The sequence below is a fragment of the Dermochelys coriacea genome, chromosome 4, assembly GCF_009764565.3.
Source record: "Dermochelys coriacea isolate rDerCor1 chromosome 4, rDerCor1.pri.v4, whole genome shotgun sequence".
Lineage (NCBI taxonomy): Eukaryota > Metazoa > Chordata > Testudines > Dermochelyidae > Dermochelys > Dermochelys coriacea.
The window spans coordinates 40102513-40117855 of NC_050071.1; the positions used below are offsets into that span (position 1 = coordinate 40102513).

At 40.4% G+C, this 15343-nt stretch overlaps 1 protein-coding gene across 1 annotated transcript in view; it reads left to right on the plus strand.

Moving 5' to 3' along the window:
* Positions 1 to 507: 507 nt before the first annotated feature.
* The window catches only part of SYNPO2 (synaptopodin 2), a 123449-nt gene continuing 108613 nt past the window's right edge, over positions 508 to 15343 (plus strand). Inside the window, exon 1 of the mRNA XM_038399218.2 lies at positions 508 to 777. Coding sequence (XP_038255146.1) covers positions 673 to 777 — 105 coding nt within the window. The 5' untranslated portion in view covers positions 508 to 672. The remainder of the gene's footprint in view (positions 778 to 15343) is intronic.

A 15343-nucleotide genomic window follows, 5' to 3' on the forward strand; every position in this document is an offset into this window, starting at 1 on the left:
CAATTTAAAAGAACCTGAAGGCTGCATGAGGACTGGGCCAGCATAGAACCACCTCCAGAATCAAAAAATCACAACTGCCTCTTTTACCTACCCCCAAAGCTGCAGCGAGTGCATAGTGGGTAGTAGTAAGAATCTAAGAATATAATTTATTCAGATGATCTTAATGGAGTTTCCCTTGATATCCTCTATTCCCTCCTTTTTTTGGAGTGTGAGATCAAGAAATACAGAGATTAACGTTTAACAAGCCTGGTTCCATGTACAAAATATAAACGTGGTCTTAAATCATCACTAGGAAATTTACACTACTTGCTCTGGTGTTTTGATGTAGCTGTCACAAGCAGAAGCTCTTGTGGTTAAATATAGCCTTTTTAGCGTCATGGCTCAGTCTCTTTTGTGTGTGGTTTCTCAGCATTATTTTACTTTACTCTGAAGGTGGGCTGAGCATAGGAGAGTCTGACGAAACAGTGGGCTGGGCCCTTGATCTGTGAGAGCTTTTGCATGCTTGTGAATTACTACATTATAGAGAGCAGTACGCAGCAGCCGCAACAGAGTGGTGCTCTGCTTCTCCAGCTCTGCCTGGCAGGCGAGTCTCAAGTTCAGTGAACATCTACAAAAGCTAGAGAACTTTTCATCTTCCTCTGCAGATGAATTCTGCCTAACCGCACCAGGAAAATGGGCACAGGGGATTATATCTGCATTTCCATGAGTGGAGGGGCACCTTGGGGCTTTAGATTGCAAGGTGGCAAGGAGCAAAAGCAGCCTTTGCAAATCGCTAAGGTAGGACAATGAGAGAGATGTTATCAGTGTGTTATGACAAGGAGGGAAAGAAAGAAAGAAAGAAGCTTGTTGTGATATATATAGCTTCCAGTCAGAAGCCTTGAGGCAAGTTTTATTGTGGGGCTGGCTATGTTTGTTGGAAATGTACGTGGAGAGCTGCTTCCACAGGTGCAGATTGTGATTTTTTTTAAATGATAGGCAATTCTTACCTTTTGATTACCTACAAGTACCACAGCTGTTTTCTTGAATGGGAAGGGCACAAGCTTATGAGGTGATGAGTGCCTTCAGTGCCCACTGAATTCATTGGGTGTGGTGGAAGTCACTCAGCCCCACACAGGATGGGGTCCCTGGTTAGCAAACCCAGTTTTGACAATTGATTGGCGACACTTTCTCTAGTCTTGGCATGGAATAAATAAATGATTTAGCACGAGAAAGTGTTCCTACTATTTTGGGACTCCCGGAAAGCATTATCCAGAGAGTTATCACTCCATATTAATGAAAAGTACACTCTCTGGAAAGAGCTTTAATAGTTGCCAAACATGCCCTGGTATGTATTTCATGGATTATACCCTGAAAATTGTTGAGCATATCACAGTTTATATTTATATATGAAGTGAAAGTACACAACAAAAAGTCTAAAACAACTTGAAAGAAAATGGTCTCAAACCATGAAATTTTAGAACAATTTTTTTAAAAATTAGTTTGGTTTAAAACAAGTATTCCTTTTTATTACAGACTATGGTTTTTTATGGTGATTAGGAATTGTAGAATGATAGCTGTGTTGCCGCATTCTATCATTTTAGACAAGGGGCCATTCTGTCCACAGCTATGGTATCAGCACAAATTCAATACTGTGAGAGCAGATTTTGGACTAGTGAATATAATAAATCCTGCCAGATTAATTTGAAGTCCAGAGATTAATGTGTATTTTATACCAATAAAATAAAAAAGGAAACAAGAAAAAAAAGGGGTATATTCATTATCACATAGTACTCAGTACTAGGTAGGTTGCTAAATTTTTAGGAATTTGATTTTGGGGCATTATTAAGTTAGTTCTTTAATCTTGTACTTCTTTTAGCTGGCAATATACATACTAATTAGAGTTGCATTAAACTAATTGGGTTAGTTACTTTTTCCAGTATAGCAGAAATATTAGATATGGAAGAAAAGGATTTTACTTGTTTAAAGCCAGGGGCTTGTGTCCGTTCTTTTGCTAGGAAAATAACATCTTTCATTCTCTGAATTATTTTCAGCCATAAAATTAATCTTATTCAATAATCAAGCTGCAGTTTATTGAACATATTTTTCACTTATCACTTGTAAGTATTATTGTCTCTTAATGTTTATTTTAAAATATTTTGCAATACTCTAACAGTGTGTTTTGTTTAAAAAAATCAAAACCTGTTTGCACACAAATGTTTCTTTGCAAGTAACTTCATCACTAGTAGGTGATGGTGGAATCCTGCCACCTAGTGAAAACATCAAGGAATGCAAAAGTCAAAGGAGATGGGTAGAACTGGGGTAGCTTTTGTTTTGTCAAAGCAAAGCAAAACCATGGTAGTTTTGACACAAGGTTCAGGTATGACCCATCTCTGTTACAGACAAAGATGGGTAAAGTCAGGGGTTTAAAAAAAAACAAAAACCCAAACCCAGAACCAGGGATAGTTTGGATGTGTCCTAAAACTTACTCACCAGAACCACTAAACCACTTGAACCCTGAGGTTGGGAGAACTAGCCAAGTGGTTACAGTAGTTACTCATCTCTAAAAGCAGGAACCAATAGTTTTTAGAAAGGATCATTAAGGAAAGTATGTTTTACTTTAATTAAAACCAATCAAATGGCCAAGTAATGCAAAAACTTTAGAACAAGCTTTATAAAAAGAAAATTATATTATATATATTTGTCAGGGACTCTTTGTAGACTAATGTCTCATGAAGTTGGTTATGGGTACCAGAGCTTTAATTCCTCAGCTGCTGGTTATGATATGACCCAGATCACTAGGGACTGAAAGTTGTCACTTTTGACTGGCCCAACACTGCTCTTTCACAAGGCCAAGAACTTTTTTGGTACCCCAACTTGTCAATGCCTTTCCCACAACATGCCTTTTCCCATCATGACCAACTAGGGAGAATACTGTTAAAATCTAGTCAGGGCTCAATAGGGGCCTGCTGTCTGACTCCCCTAGAGATGTTCTGAATTGGCAGATCTTCCCGTCAGCCAGCCCTGTCTGCTTGATGGGCTGCACTGACAGGTTTTGGGTGCCCAGGCAGATTAGGGTTTACTTGGTGCCCTGCATATCAACAAACATGAGCTCTGTCAGACCAGCAAGAGAAGTGAATTTCAGAGTAAGGGTTTGTCTAGACTGTGAAAACAAGTTATGTTTGGGAATGTATTAGCAAACACACTTCAATTAATGTGCACCTAGTTTAGGCCAGGCATGTTGTGTTTAAAAAACATCAGCTGTTTGAGGATAACTCTAGTCTGTCCCCCTATGGTTGACCATGACCAATTAACTCAACATGACTTGCCCAAAATAGTGTTTAAAACTGTTAGTTAAAATGGAGAGAGACAAGGTGGATGAGATAGTATCTTTTATTGGATCAACTTATTTTGGTGAGAGAGAGACAAGTTTTGAGCTTACACACAGCTTTTCTTCAGCTACGTTTATTTTTTTATAACTCATTTTCTAACTTGACTTATTTTTGCTGTCTAGACAAGTCCAAAAAGGCCCCTTGCTGAACATATCCTGCTGTCAGTCTTCACATACCAGGCCCTTCAGCTGCTTTTAATTTTGGGGTCACAATACAGGGAGAGAGTCAATCTCTAACATGGCTAGGACCCAACCCCAAATGGCTTATAAAACACTAATGAATTGTACCAAGCATGAACTTTTCTCAGTATTGTTTCAGGTTGTTTCAAACCCTTTGCATTTCACTTTCGGTTTCAGGTTCCTTTTGAACAAAATATGGTGAAATTAAACCCATATTGAAACCAGAGAGTTTTGTTGCAGAAGTTCTTCAGTCTAACATAATTATGTAACCAACTGCCATACAGTTCATTACTAAATCTGAGGTAAAACAGTCTAAAAAAAATTATCCAGAGACAGCAAAACATTTTGTTGAGAGTTATGGCAAAACGTTTATGAGCACTAAAAATGTTTGGAGAGAACCTAGTTGGTTTTGTTTGATTTGAACTCTAAACTAGCCAAATATTTCATGGCTTCAGGTAGGTCTGTGAATAATAGTTACAACAGAACACGAAAACCTAAAAAGTAAAGGTTTTCACTTTGTTTCATGTTTTGAGGAAAGAAAAAAATGCCTTTTGTGTGAAAGCAAATTTCTTGGATGCAAGGTCCCTGGATAAAGAATTGCAAAATGGTTCTTCATTCTCCCCATCCCCACCCCCAAATACACAGCTTTTGACATTTCAGTGCAATAGGATTTTAGTTATGCACTTGTAGCTTGGTATGGTTTAAAACAAAGGAAGGGAAATTTTCAGTGGATTTTATTCCATTTTATAAAGACTGTTCTGAAGCCTACAACAAATTCAGTTGTGCTAAAAACGCATGTAAAGTCTCTAATATTGTTTTTTCAAAAAAGGCCCAGTCCTTCTACCAATTGAGTTATAGGTTGTTCTGACACTGATATAAATGAGACAAGGATCAGACCCAAAGTTTGTGCCCACAGAGATAAAACATGGTAGTGTGATATCTTCAGAGAGGAATCTTTTTATTGGCATAATCTTTTTTTACCAGTGTATTCTCAGAGCTGATCAGAAATCAACAAGCAGTGAGGCACACTTCTCAATAGTGTTAATTTTCCCACAACCGCACAGGGAATTAGAGACTGTTCTTCTTTACCTTTAGTGGTAAATCTTTTTTCTTTTAGGGGGAGAAAGGATTGAATATCCTTTGAAGCATCATGGGGTTTGAGCATTGGAACTTATGATGCTTGAATAATTCTACTCTGCAAAGAAGTCTCCTATCTTAAGTTAACAAGACTTTGACATAGCTACATGTGAACTCATTTGCTTACATATATATGTTACATGTAATGGATCAAATTAATCCATGGTATAACTCCATTAACTCACCTGATTTCAATAGAGCTATAGGAGGAATTAATCTAGCCCATTATATATATAATGGATGTTAAGTGTTTACTACGAAAACTCACATAACTAGGTGGGAAAGTCATGTTTTTCTTTGAAGTGGTTTTCTGGATATTATTTTTTCTTTAATTTAGTTTTTATATTTTATAAAATTAAAAACTTTAAAAAAATCCAGGTCCTTCACTTATGTCATGGTGGACACAGAAGGCACATGAACATAAAGATAAAAAAATGCCATCTTAATTTCATGCAGCCTGGTTTTTTAGACAGTTTCATTGCTATTTCAGAACCATTCCCCGATACAGGGGATGCATATGTGAATCAGGGCCTTAGTACATGTATTATACACTGGTCTCAACCATTCTGTACTCTCTATTACTCTGAATAGCTAAGTACTTTTTTTTTTAAAACAAAACACGCATTCTAATAGATGAGACTCAGTAAAGCCACTTCATTCTCTTGGAGCAATAATATGTATATAAACATTTTGTCACTGAAAAGAATAGCTCTAGTTTACCACATCCATAGAATGCTCAAACTCTTTTTTTTTAATTAAGTAAAACTCTGTTAAATATTTATAGAATTATTAGCCATAAGTATTAATGCTAAGTTTGGAGTCATACCTACAGGATGAGGTTTTCTGTTTGATTATTCCTAGCAAAAATAATTCAGAGAAAATACTTAAACTTCTTGGGGGGAAAAGCTCTACTTTTCCATCAGCTCTTAGAATGATAAAGCCATGCTGCTGAACACAGAAAAATTAATTGATTTCAGGGGGGTTGTGTGGGGCTTTTTGTGTTGTTGTTGTTGTCTTGTCTTTGAGAGTGCTCCATGGATTATCTTATTTCCCTCTCTGTTCTACACCTCCTCATCCTGTGTGCTGCATCACTTCAGAGCTACTGTTCGCTGGCTGTAGAGGCCTGGCTGAGTTTCCCTCCAGAGCACATCAGTTCTGCACAGTACTCGTACTGCACCAGGCACCAATAAGAGCAAAATCTGTGCAGCTTTTCCAGCTCCTGCTGGCTCAGGAAGCCAGAAATAAACATTTAGGACCTCAGCTGGTGACCTACTGACTTCAATCAAGTTATTCTGACTGTCACCAGTTGAGGATCTGGCCCTTACTTTTTTTAACATTGTTGGCTCTTTGAGCCTTATAGGAAAATACATGCACATGCATTAGCTGAGTAATCAAAAATATATACCTTGAAAGTTTAGGGGGGAATCCTCCCGATTTTATTTTTTAAAGCATTATTGATTTTAGTGCTCGTGAAGGGTATGAGGCTGACAGTGCTAAAGGCTAAAGACGTCTGTCCATAAAATGAACCCCCCAGCAGTGGAAAGTCTCATTAGGGTGGACTGGCAAGTAAGGCATATTTACACACAGTCTTTTGCCTGAGGAGTTGTTTGGAGGGGCCGTGTTTCTTTTCTGAAGAAGGTTTTATTAAGTCCTTTAACTGATACTGACCCAATTTAATAACCAATAAAATTTTGCCTGTGCACCTAGGACTTGATCCAGCTCCTATTTAAGTCAATGGCAAACTTCCATTCACTTCAGTGGGGCAGCAGGAGGCCGTTATAGAGATTTGATTAAAAATCATTTTGAAAATTGAAACAATAAATTTAGTTTGCCAAAATCAAATGGAAACTGCCTAGTTTTGAACTCTGAGGCTGAAATACTATGTTTGTCTTTCTGGCAATGACTAGATAATGAAAAAGAAATCCATTCTAATATACCTTTCCCAGAGGGGGCTTCTAAAGTGTAGGGTTGTCAGTTTTTAAATAATTTAATTGCAGAGGGAAGGAAGGAAACCTTCATACTCCAGCAGCAGTGCCAATGGAAGAGTTTAGTACTAAGGCACTAGTGTAGTACTGCACAGCAGAACTGACACGACTGTATACCCTGTTTTGAATATGCAGCCTTCATACCAAACTGTTTTTGGCATGCTTTCCAAAAGCATTTATGCAAATACAGTATGGTCTGGATATATGGCAAATATTCATTTGTGTTTGTTTCTAATAGATAAACTTCAAAACTTTATGCCAAGAGAGTTTTCAGTGGGAGGGAGTACATATTGGCTCAATATAAATAACTTAAGAAAGTAAAGTCTGTATCTAAATACTAAAATTACATTAGCTCCTTTGTGTAGTGCTTTGCTTCATTGTTTGAACCCTTTGCTGGAAACATTTAAAATGTATTGTATGACATATTTTATTGTTTTGTATTTCCTGCCATTAACTTAATAGTAAGGTTTCTTGGCTAAATTTGCAGCAAAACAGCACGACAGAAAATGATGTTTATAATATCCTTTAGGATTGTGTCAGGTCATTAGAAAGGATAACTCCAGTACTTGTTTGTATCACGGAAGGGGGCTCTCGCATTCAGTGTGGAACCTGGGTTGCTTTACACGTATCTTCTCAAGCAGAAACTATTGAAGGGGCCCATATTCAGGGGATTAATGCTCAGAACCTATCACACTATAAAATGGCTTTTATTTTAAGAGATTGCTTCTAGTTTTGGAGGAACAATTTTGTCCCTACAATTAATTGTGGGCAACAATGAGCGCATTTAGAGAGTGAGCTAACTATCGCTGGCAGGAACAAAAATGACACCACAAAATTGGAGGGCAGGTTGAGGGGCTTAAAAATTGGGACCAATAAAATCATGTTATATAAGGAACGATTCATCATTCCTTATATAACATGGTTTTATTCCCACTTTCTTCAGGTAGTTCACTTTTCTCATCAGACCCTGCAGCCCTTGTGAGTGCACCAGTCACATTGGGTGATAATGGAAGGGCTGCAGGATCAGGCTCCAGGCTGAGGATGGACAAAGCAACAAGACTTGAGCACACACCAGTGCTAGTCTACACTGGGAGATTATATCAGCATAGCTACATCTCTTAGGTGTGTGAAAAATTCACATCCCTAAGAGATGTTTCTATGCCAACCTAACCTCTTGGGGAGGTGGATGACCGACACACATGAGAGAACCCCTCTCATCAGCATAGGTGGTACCTACACCGGCTATGCCATAGCGTTTTATTTGCTGCTCACATTCCAGTGTAGTATAATGTTGAGTATGATGGCCAAAATCTTTAAAAGAGTTGAGTACCCAACTCTCGTTGAGAACAATTTGAAATTTGGCCACTTCATTTGGGTGCTTAAACACCTAAATCGGAGTTGAGCTTTTCTGAAAAAAAAATTAAATTAAATAAAAAAAAATCTAGCCCTGAGCTCTCTCATGTTGACTGGAACTTTGAGCTTCAAAATTGAGCCCCCTGGGCAATATGCCATCTATTGCAGTTCTGACTGGGGCACATGAGAGGATCCTTTCCTCCTGATTAATAGACAACCTCTAACCCCTATTTCTCTGATTGCCTCCATAGCTATACATTTCAGTTCTAGATCCACTACCTGTTGCCTTTGCTGGGTCCTTCTCCCATTCTTCCTGATCAGGACGGGGTATCATACACAGGAAGCCAGTTCTTCAGTTTCCATGGAATTATGCCAGTTTGAACCAGAAAGGACATTGTCTTGATCTTATTGGGGGCAAGACTTGCTTAAGTCATCCCATCAGCTCTTTGGGAGTATATCTGAGTATAACGGCCACACTGAAAGCTCTGTATGTGTTATGTGTCATAAGCATGTGGGAAACCTTTCCTGACTGCTGTAGAGATAGGTTACTGCCCTGAACAGTTAGAATAGATGCTTGTTGCAGAAGTGTGTGAATCCTGTAAAGCTTTAAATGAAATGACAGAATGAACTATCAGGGGGACAGAGGTGGAGTAAACTATTTTGCACCCTCATTGCTTGTATCATGTTTAACATTAAATTGTAAGCTCTTCTGAATAGAGATCACATCTCCTTTTTTTGTCCTGAAGAGCACCTTTTAGGCACTGTAATGACAATGATATAATGCTAAAAACGTGTTTACTAGTGAATGTATGTTTCATTTCCATGCATTTCTTGGAAGTCTACAGAGGATAAGCTATACAGTCTCGAGTTGAAGACATTTCAATCTGTACTTTAAAAAAATGGTGCTCATGAAGTGTGCTATATGACAGCACTAGAAACTAGAGGACTTCGGCTTACTGATGTGTTGTCTACACAGCAAAGTTAGATGTTCATTGGGTAAGGTGAGAATTTCAGCCACTATAGTAACGCTTGTATGACTACCTGTGTGGTTATTATACTGGTACAAGGTGCCTTTTTCTGTTAAGCTTATATTGCTTTGGAAGCTGAATAAAAGAAAGCCCCCCCAAAAGCCACTCATTCTGGAATAAGAGTATCTACACAGGGAGTTATACCTACATAATTACAGTGGTTTAAGTACAGACAAATATACTTGGTGAAACTTTCCCTCATAGACAAACCCTCATACAATAAAGGGAGCACATACTGGAGCTGTACAAACTCCCTCATGATACCCCACAAATATTCTTCAGCTATCATGTCAAGGAACCAAATCTAGTTAGTCCTCCATGCCCATTCAAATCCTTGGCTTCTCTCTGCCACCACGGGTGACAAGTCAGGTTTGAAAATCCCAGTAGTCTCCTATCTGTATCTTAGGTGTCCAAATAACTTTGAAAATTGTCCTCAATTCAGCAGAGAATATAAGCATGTGCTTAACTATGAGCATGTGATTAAGTTGCATTTGCTGAATGTAGGTGGACTTAGGCACATGATTAAATGCTTTGCTGAATATGGATGAACTGCTGAATCCAGATCCCAGTAGGGAGCTAGCCTGGTCACCTTTTGCTGAGTTTTGCAGAGTGGGGGCCTTTACACACAAGTGATCTGCTTTTTCCATTTGGCGAGGGAGGAAAAGACAGGTAGTGTGACAAAGCTCTGTCCTTGCCTCCATGGGTCCCGCGTTTCCTGGCAGATTTCGCTAGCCTCAGAGGCTCACTGTGACCTTCCACGTAACCCTTCTTTCTCTAGAGACGAGGGTCACAGTTTATTGAGCCATTTTCATCATAAGCCAGTGAGGGAGGTGAGGAGAAGTTATTCTTCCTTGCACAGTCTCTGTTGTCTCCCAGTCTCAGTGATTAATCAGGGGGCAAAGGTGTGTGTGGGGGAACCGGGGGCCACCTTCTACTCCAGGCTCCAGCTCAGGGACCCTAATAGTGTCAGCTATGGTAGCTGACCTTTTAGAAACATGATATGTACAATTCCCTGGGCTACTTCCCCCACAGCAGCCCTCACTTCCTCAAGCTCCACTTCACCCTTACTTCAGGGCCTCCTTCCTTGTGCCTGATATGGTGTGTACTACTCAGCCTCTCCAACCGCGCAACTTCTTCCCACAGCTCCTGACATGCACACCCACCTGACTAACTGGGAGGTTTTTAACTAGTTTCAGCCAGCCCCTGATTGGCTTCAGGTGTCCCAATCAACCTAGCCTTCTCCCTGCCTTCTGGAAAGTTCTTAATTGGCTCCAGGTGTCTTAATTGACCTGGAGCAGCTGCCATTTCACTTATCTTGGTACCAGGGATTTGTTTAGCCTGGAGCTAATATATCTATCTCCTACTACTCTTCCATAGCCATCTGGCCTTGCCCCGTCACAGTAGATATTTCTGCCTTGTCTGGGATCAGCAAAAATCTGCTGGGGTTTTGATGCCTCTTGCCAGAAGTGACCATAACTATTTATCTTGTTTGGATATTTTTGTTTGCTGCATTTTTCTGCTAATTTGGTGTTTTGCTTTTTCAACCCTGAGGTCGTGAATAGAACCCTTTTATTTAACTGGATTCTAAGCACACCGTTCCCTGCTCCCCGCCCCGCTTCTGCTGAAAGCTGCCTGATGAGCTGTATTTTTTGCCCACACTTCCTTTCCCTTACTCTATGAACTATTATTCTTACTTGCTATTTGACTGATTGCCACCTATAAGAAACAGAATTCTTTTGGAATCTCTAAAAGGTTCTGAAAACTTTCTGCCTAGAACAAACTATCGCTTGCCATAGAAGTGCAGAAACTAGCAGGGCACAGCTAATATAACTGCTGCATACCATTCAGTAGGTTGTTCTACAAGTTATATTTTGTAGAGTTCATCTCAAACACCTGTTGACAAATTTAATTGAGTTAGTTACAAAAAAGGATATCGAAATTATTTAAGAGGGAGGAATAATTTCCTACATTGTGAGGGAATAGCAAAAAGTTTTTGCTAAATAAGTAAATATTGCTTAGCCATTTCCCTGAACAGTCATGAAAATAATATTCCAGAATAGCTGCGGAAGACTTATACACATGATTCTTCCAATTAGAAGGAATTATTACTATATAAGGTTGTCTATTTTAAGGAAGCTGGGAACACATAAAACTACTTAATGTGTTGGAAGGTACGTTTTGTGCAGGGAGGTACTGTTTGACATTATTCATTGCAATACTAAAATGAAAAACAAAATGTGCAAAATGCTAGGCTTATAGGGGGCCTGGTGCCTAGACAACCAACATGGTTTTATTCACATTCTCAGTGATTCAGGTCTATATATGTTATTGAAATTGTTCTTCAATTTGAAGTATAGGGTTGAGTTACAGAACGTGCACAACAGGTTTTCATGTAATTGATTATTAAACATATGGTACCATAAGCAACGTTTACTTTATGTATTATTTCAGTGGACAAACTAATTAGATAATGGGATCTGGGCTGACTTTGGCTCCCAGATGTGTGCTACCTGTCAGAGATTATATGGGGTGCTTCTGGTTATTTAAGTGATCACAATTATAATAATCCAAAAATCCCACCATTAACATGTATATATGCCTGAGCTGAGTAAACATCTGATCATCATGCAGTCACATGATTGAGAATTGCCAGATGTTGCTATTTCATACAGTCTTACAAGTTCTGCTTAACTGAATGTGGAGGCAGTTACATTGTTGAGAAATATATGTTAGTTGTGGTGCTTTTTCTTAGTGGAAGCTGTTGCATATCATGCAGCAAAGTTTGTTACTGCTTTAATCTTTCTGATTAAATTATTTCTTACAGAACTACTTACTGCCTACAGGATATCTATACATGTAAATCAGAACAAGAAGTACATAGTATCAAAAATATTACAACTGTCTGCCCCCCCTCCCCAATTCCACATCTTGCTATCTGTTACTTCCACTCCTTATATCATGTCTGAATTTAGACTGTAATCTCTTCAGGGCAGCCACCATGTGTATCTATATATCTGTAAAATATCTAGCCGATTGTGGATGCCCTAAAATAATTAATTATGAAGTAGGATACACTTAAAATACTTTTTCTTGCCTACATTAACCTTCCTAGGAATTCTGCCATCAGTGGGAAACTTTGTACATTATGGGTTCCAAGAGTGCTTCACAGTGGGGGATAGCTGTAATAAACTGCAGGGGTGGGAGAAGGCTGCCACTGTGAAATCTCCAGCCAGATTTGAAAGAAAGACTTTTGGTGCTGATCTGAACCAAATCTACAGTCTGAACTAGAGATGGACCCAACCCAAAAATCTGTCTAGAAATACCTCTGAAAGTTGGGCAAGTAACCCAGTCTATTTAGGTTTTAGATCAGAGGTGGGTAAACTACAGCCCGCGGGCCACGTCTGGCCTGCACGACCATCCTGCCTGGCCCTTGAGCTCCCAGCCAGAGAGGTTAGCCCTCAGTCCCTCCCCTGCTGTCCCCTCTCTCCCGCAGCCTCAGCTCGCTGTGCTGCCAGTGCTCTGGCCCGTCACTCCTGCTGGGCAGCACGGTGGTGTGGCTGGCTCTGACCAGGTGGTGTGGCTGCAAGCTCCTGCTGCTTTGAGTAGCATGGTAAAGGGCGGGGAGAAGGGGGGCAGTTGGATGGGGCAGAGGTTCGGGGGGGGCGGTCAGGGAACAGGGAGCAGGGGTGGTTGGATAGGGGTGGGGTCCCTGGGGTCCTATCGGGGGGGGTATGGATAGGGATTGGGGCAGTCAGAGGACAGGAAGCAGCGGGGGGTTGAATGGGGGTGGGGTCGCAGGAGGTCCCGGGAGGGGGCGGTCAGGGGACAGGGAGTGGGGGGGTTAGATTGGTCAGGTGTTCTGAGGGGGGCAGTCAGGGGGCAGATGGGGGCAGGGGCCAGGCTGTTTGGGGAGGCACAGCCTTCCCTACCCAGCCTTCCATACAGTTTTGTAACCCCGATGTGGCCCTTGGGCCAAAAAGTTTGCCCACCCCTGTTTTAGATAGTGCCTGTCACTACCATTTCTAAACTAGACCCAGATCAGAATAGAAACAAAAATCCTGGAATGAATGCCCCCCAATTTTTATTTTTTTTTAAATCATCTGAATTTTACAGTTTGGGCCTGTTTCTGCTTGGAACATCTTGAATCTTTCCATTGACTTCAGTGATGATAGCATCAGGCTCTAGATTGTGACAAAGTTATCAGAGTCTTCTATTTTTCAGGGTCATCAGACTAACTTTACCAGAAGCTTTCTGAGTTCATGGGATCATTTGTGACTCAAACAATGATGTGATTTACAAACTTGTATTATTTAGCGGGGGGAGTTTCAAACAGTCACAGTTAGGAGTTTCCTCTAGTAAACTGTACAGCAATTGTGAAAAGCAACCTAGTGAATCTAAATTAAACTAATATGAGAGGACACTGGGTGCTTTTATACTACACTGGAGAGAACAAGGCAAAGGAGTTAATAATTAGGTCTGGGAAGATCATCCTTGTGGCCTGTCTTTTTTTTTTTAAATGTCATTACATGACTAAATGAAGCATTCAAATGCATTCACTGAAATAATGGTGGCAAAATGGTACAACTCTTGTGTGTCACTCAGTTGTTGTTTTCTTCAACTGATGATTAGCATAGCTGTCCTGGAAAAAGTTGCATTGATCAGAATTAACAGACTCACACTTGGTGTTATTGATTGAAATTAAAATTAGAGCCGCGGCGAACTGTTCAAATCAGACTTGAACTTGGGCCCTTTGGATTCCTCCTTAATCAGCTTTGAAGAACAATTAAGAGCAAGCATGGTTCATCAGCTTCTGGACCATGCAACGAAAATGAAGGAACAGCAGTTGAGCCACATTTTGGGAAAATCTTAGTTGAAATTGAAAAGGGTGGGGAAGAAGCTAGAGGTCCAAGTGACAAATACTTTCTTTCCAGGCATTCCAGACCAAGAGTGAGTAAACCAATTTACATAAGATAGGAACCAACCTGAAATTTATCCCAAACCTTGAACCCCTTAAAGCATTTGAGGGTTGAAAATGATCTGTGTAGCTTCCCCCCTTCACTTCATTTTCATGCACTTGTGTGCGCCAATCAAAGCTGGAAAGGAAACTGCTACAATATTGTGCATTTTTCAAAACAGGAGGAACCGTCTCTGGTGTACATCCTCTCCCTATGTCAGAGTCATGGCTACATTTCTGCAAACTGCTCAGAACAGGTCACCTATTGACACTGTCCCATGTAGCTTGCTGCTGCTCATTCACTTGCTAAAAAATGTTAAAGCTTCTGCTAATAGGTTTCTAACAAGTGAAAAGTGAACCTCCAAAATGAGGCTGATCCTGCAAGGTAACAATAGCCTCTCCCGTGTTCAATGGGAGTTCAGCAACCCCACTGGATGCAGCACAGTGTCTAAAAACAGGGTTTAGATAAGTATAGCAAAGTTCTTGAAGCTACAAAATGTGGTAGAAATCTCCCATGAACAGACTTCTCTGAGATTTCTGGTCCTACTAGCTTCTGAAATACTTTTGTGCAATGCTGCTGTCTGTGTAAGAGAGGGGAACAGTTTGCTACACAATTAGCCCCCTCTGCTATTTGATATGAAGTAGCTTTATAGCCTCACTTCAGGTTGCTCTGCACCCAGTCGGAAGGGCAGAGGGTGAGAAGAGGTGGCGGGGGGAAAAAAGAAGCCAAGATACATGAAGAGTGTCACCGGGTAAATATGTAGATTCACTAAAAAGCATTAGTCACTAAAGGCCAAATTCTGTCCTTGGATATGTCCAAGGAATTTCCATTGACTCCTACCAGAGTTGTACAATGTGTATCCAAGAACTAAGTATGGTCTTCAACCAGGAGGAGTGGAAACTGATGATATCTGAAAAAGGGTAGGTAAAATTGAAAGCCTAGTGTGGACACAATCATACCAGTACAAAGATGCTTTATACTGGTTTAGATGTTTTATCACAAGTATCTTTACGATAGTATGCCCAGTGTGACTTTGCCAGCCAGCCAGCACCCGCCCCTTCTATGGCTTTGCAAGGTAGCATGGTGACTTTGCCTCAGTTTTCCTACTCCACCACTCATCTAGCTCTGTGCCAGATGGATTCTCCTTATGACTGTAGCTGGTTTGTTACAATGCCTTGCAGGGCAATAAACAATCAGTCCAATAGACCAGAAGTCCTATGTCCCTAGGAATGGGTAAATAATCCCAGCCTGCAAGAGAGTCCTGACCACTTTGCTGGGGATGGTTGGAGAACTCAGACCCTCCCATCCACACACCCCTCTGGATTCCAGCCCAGGAAC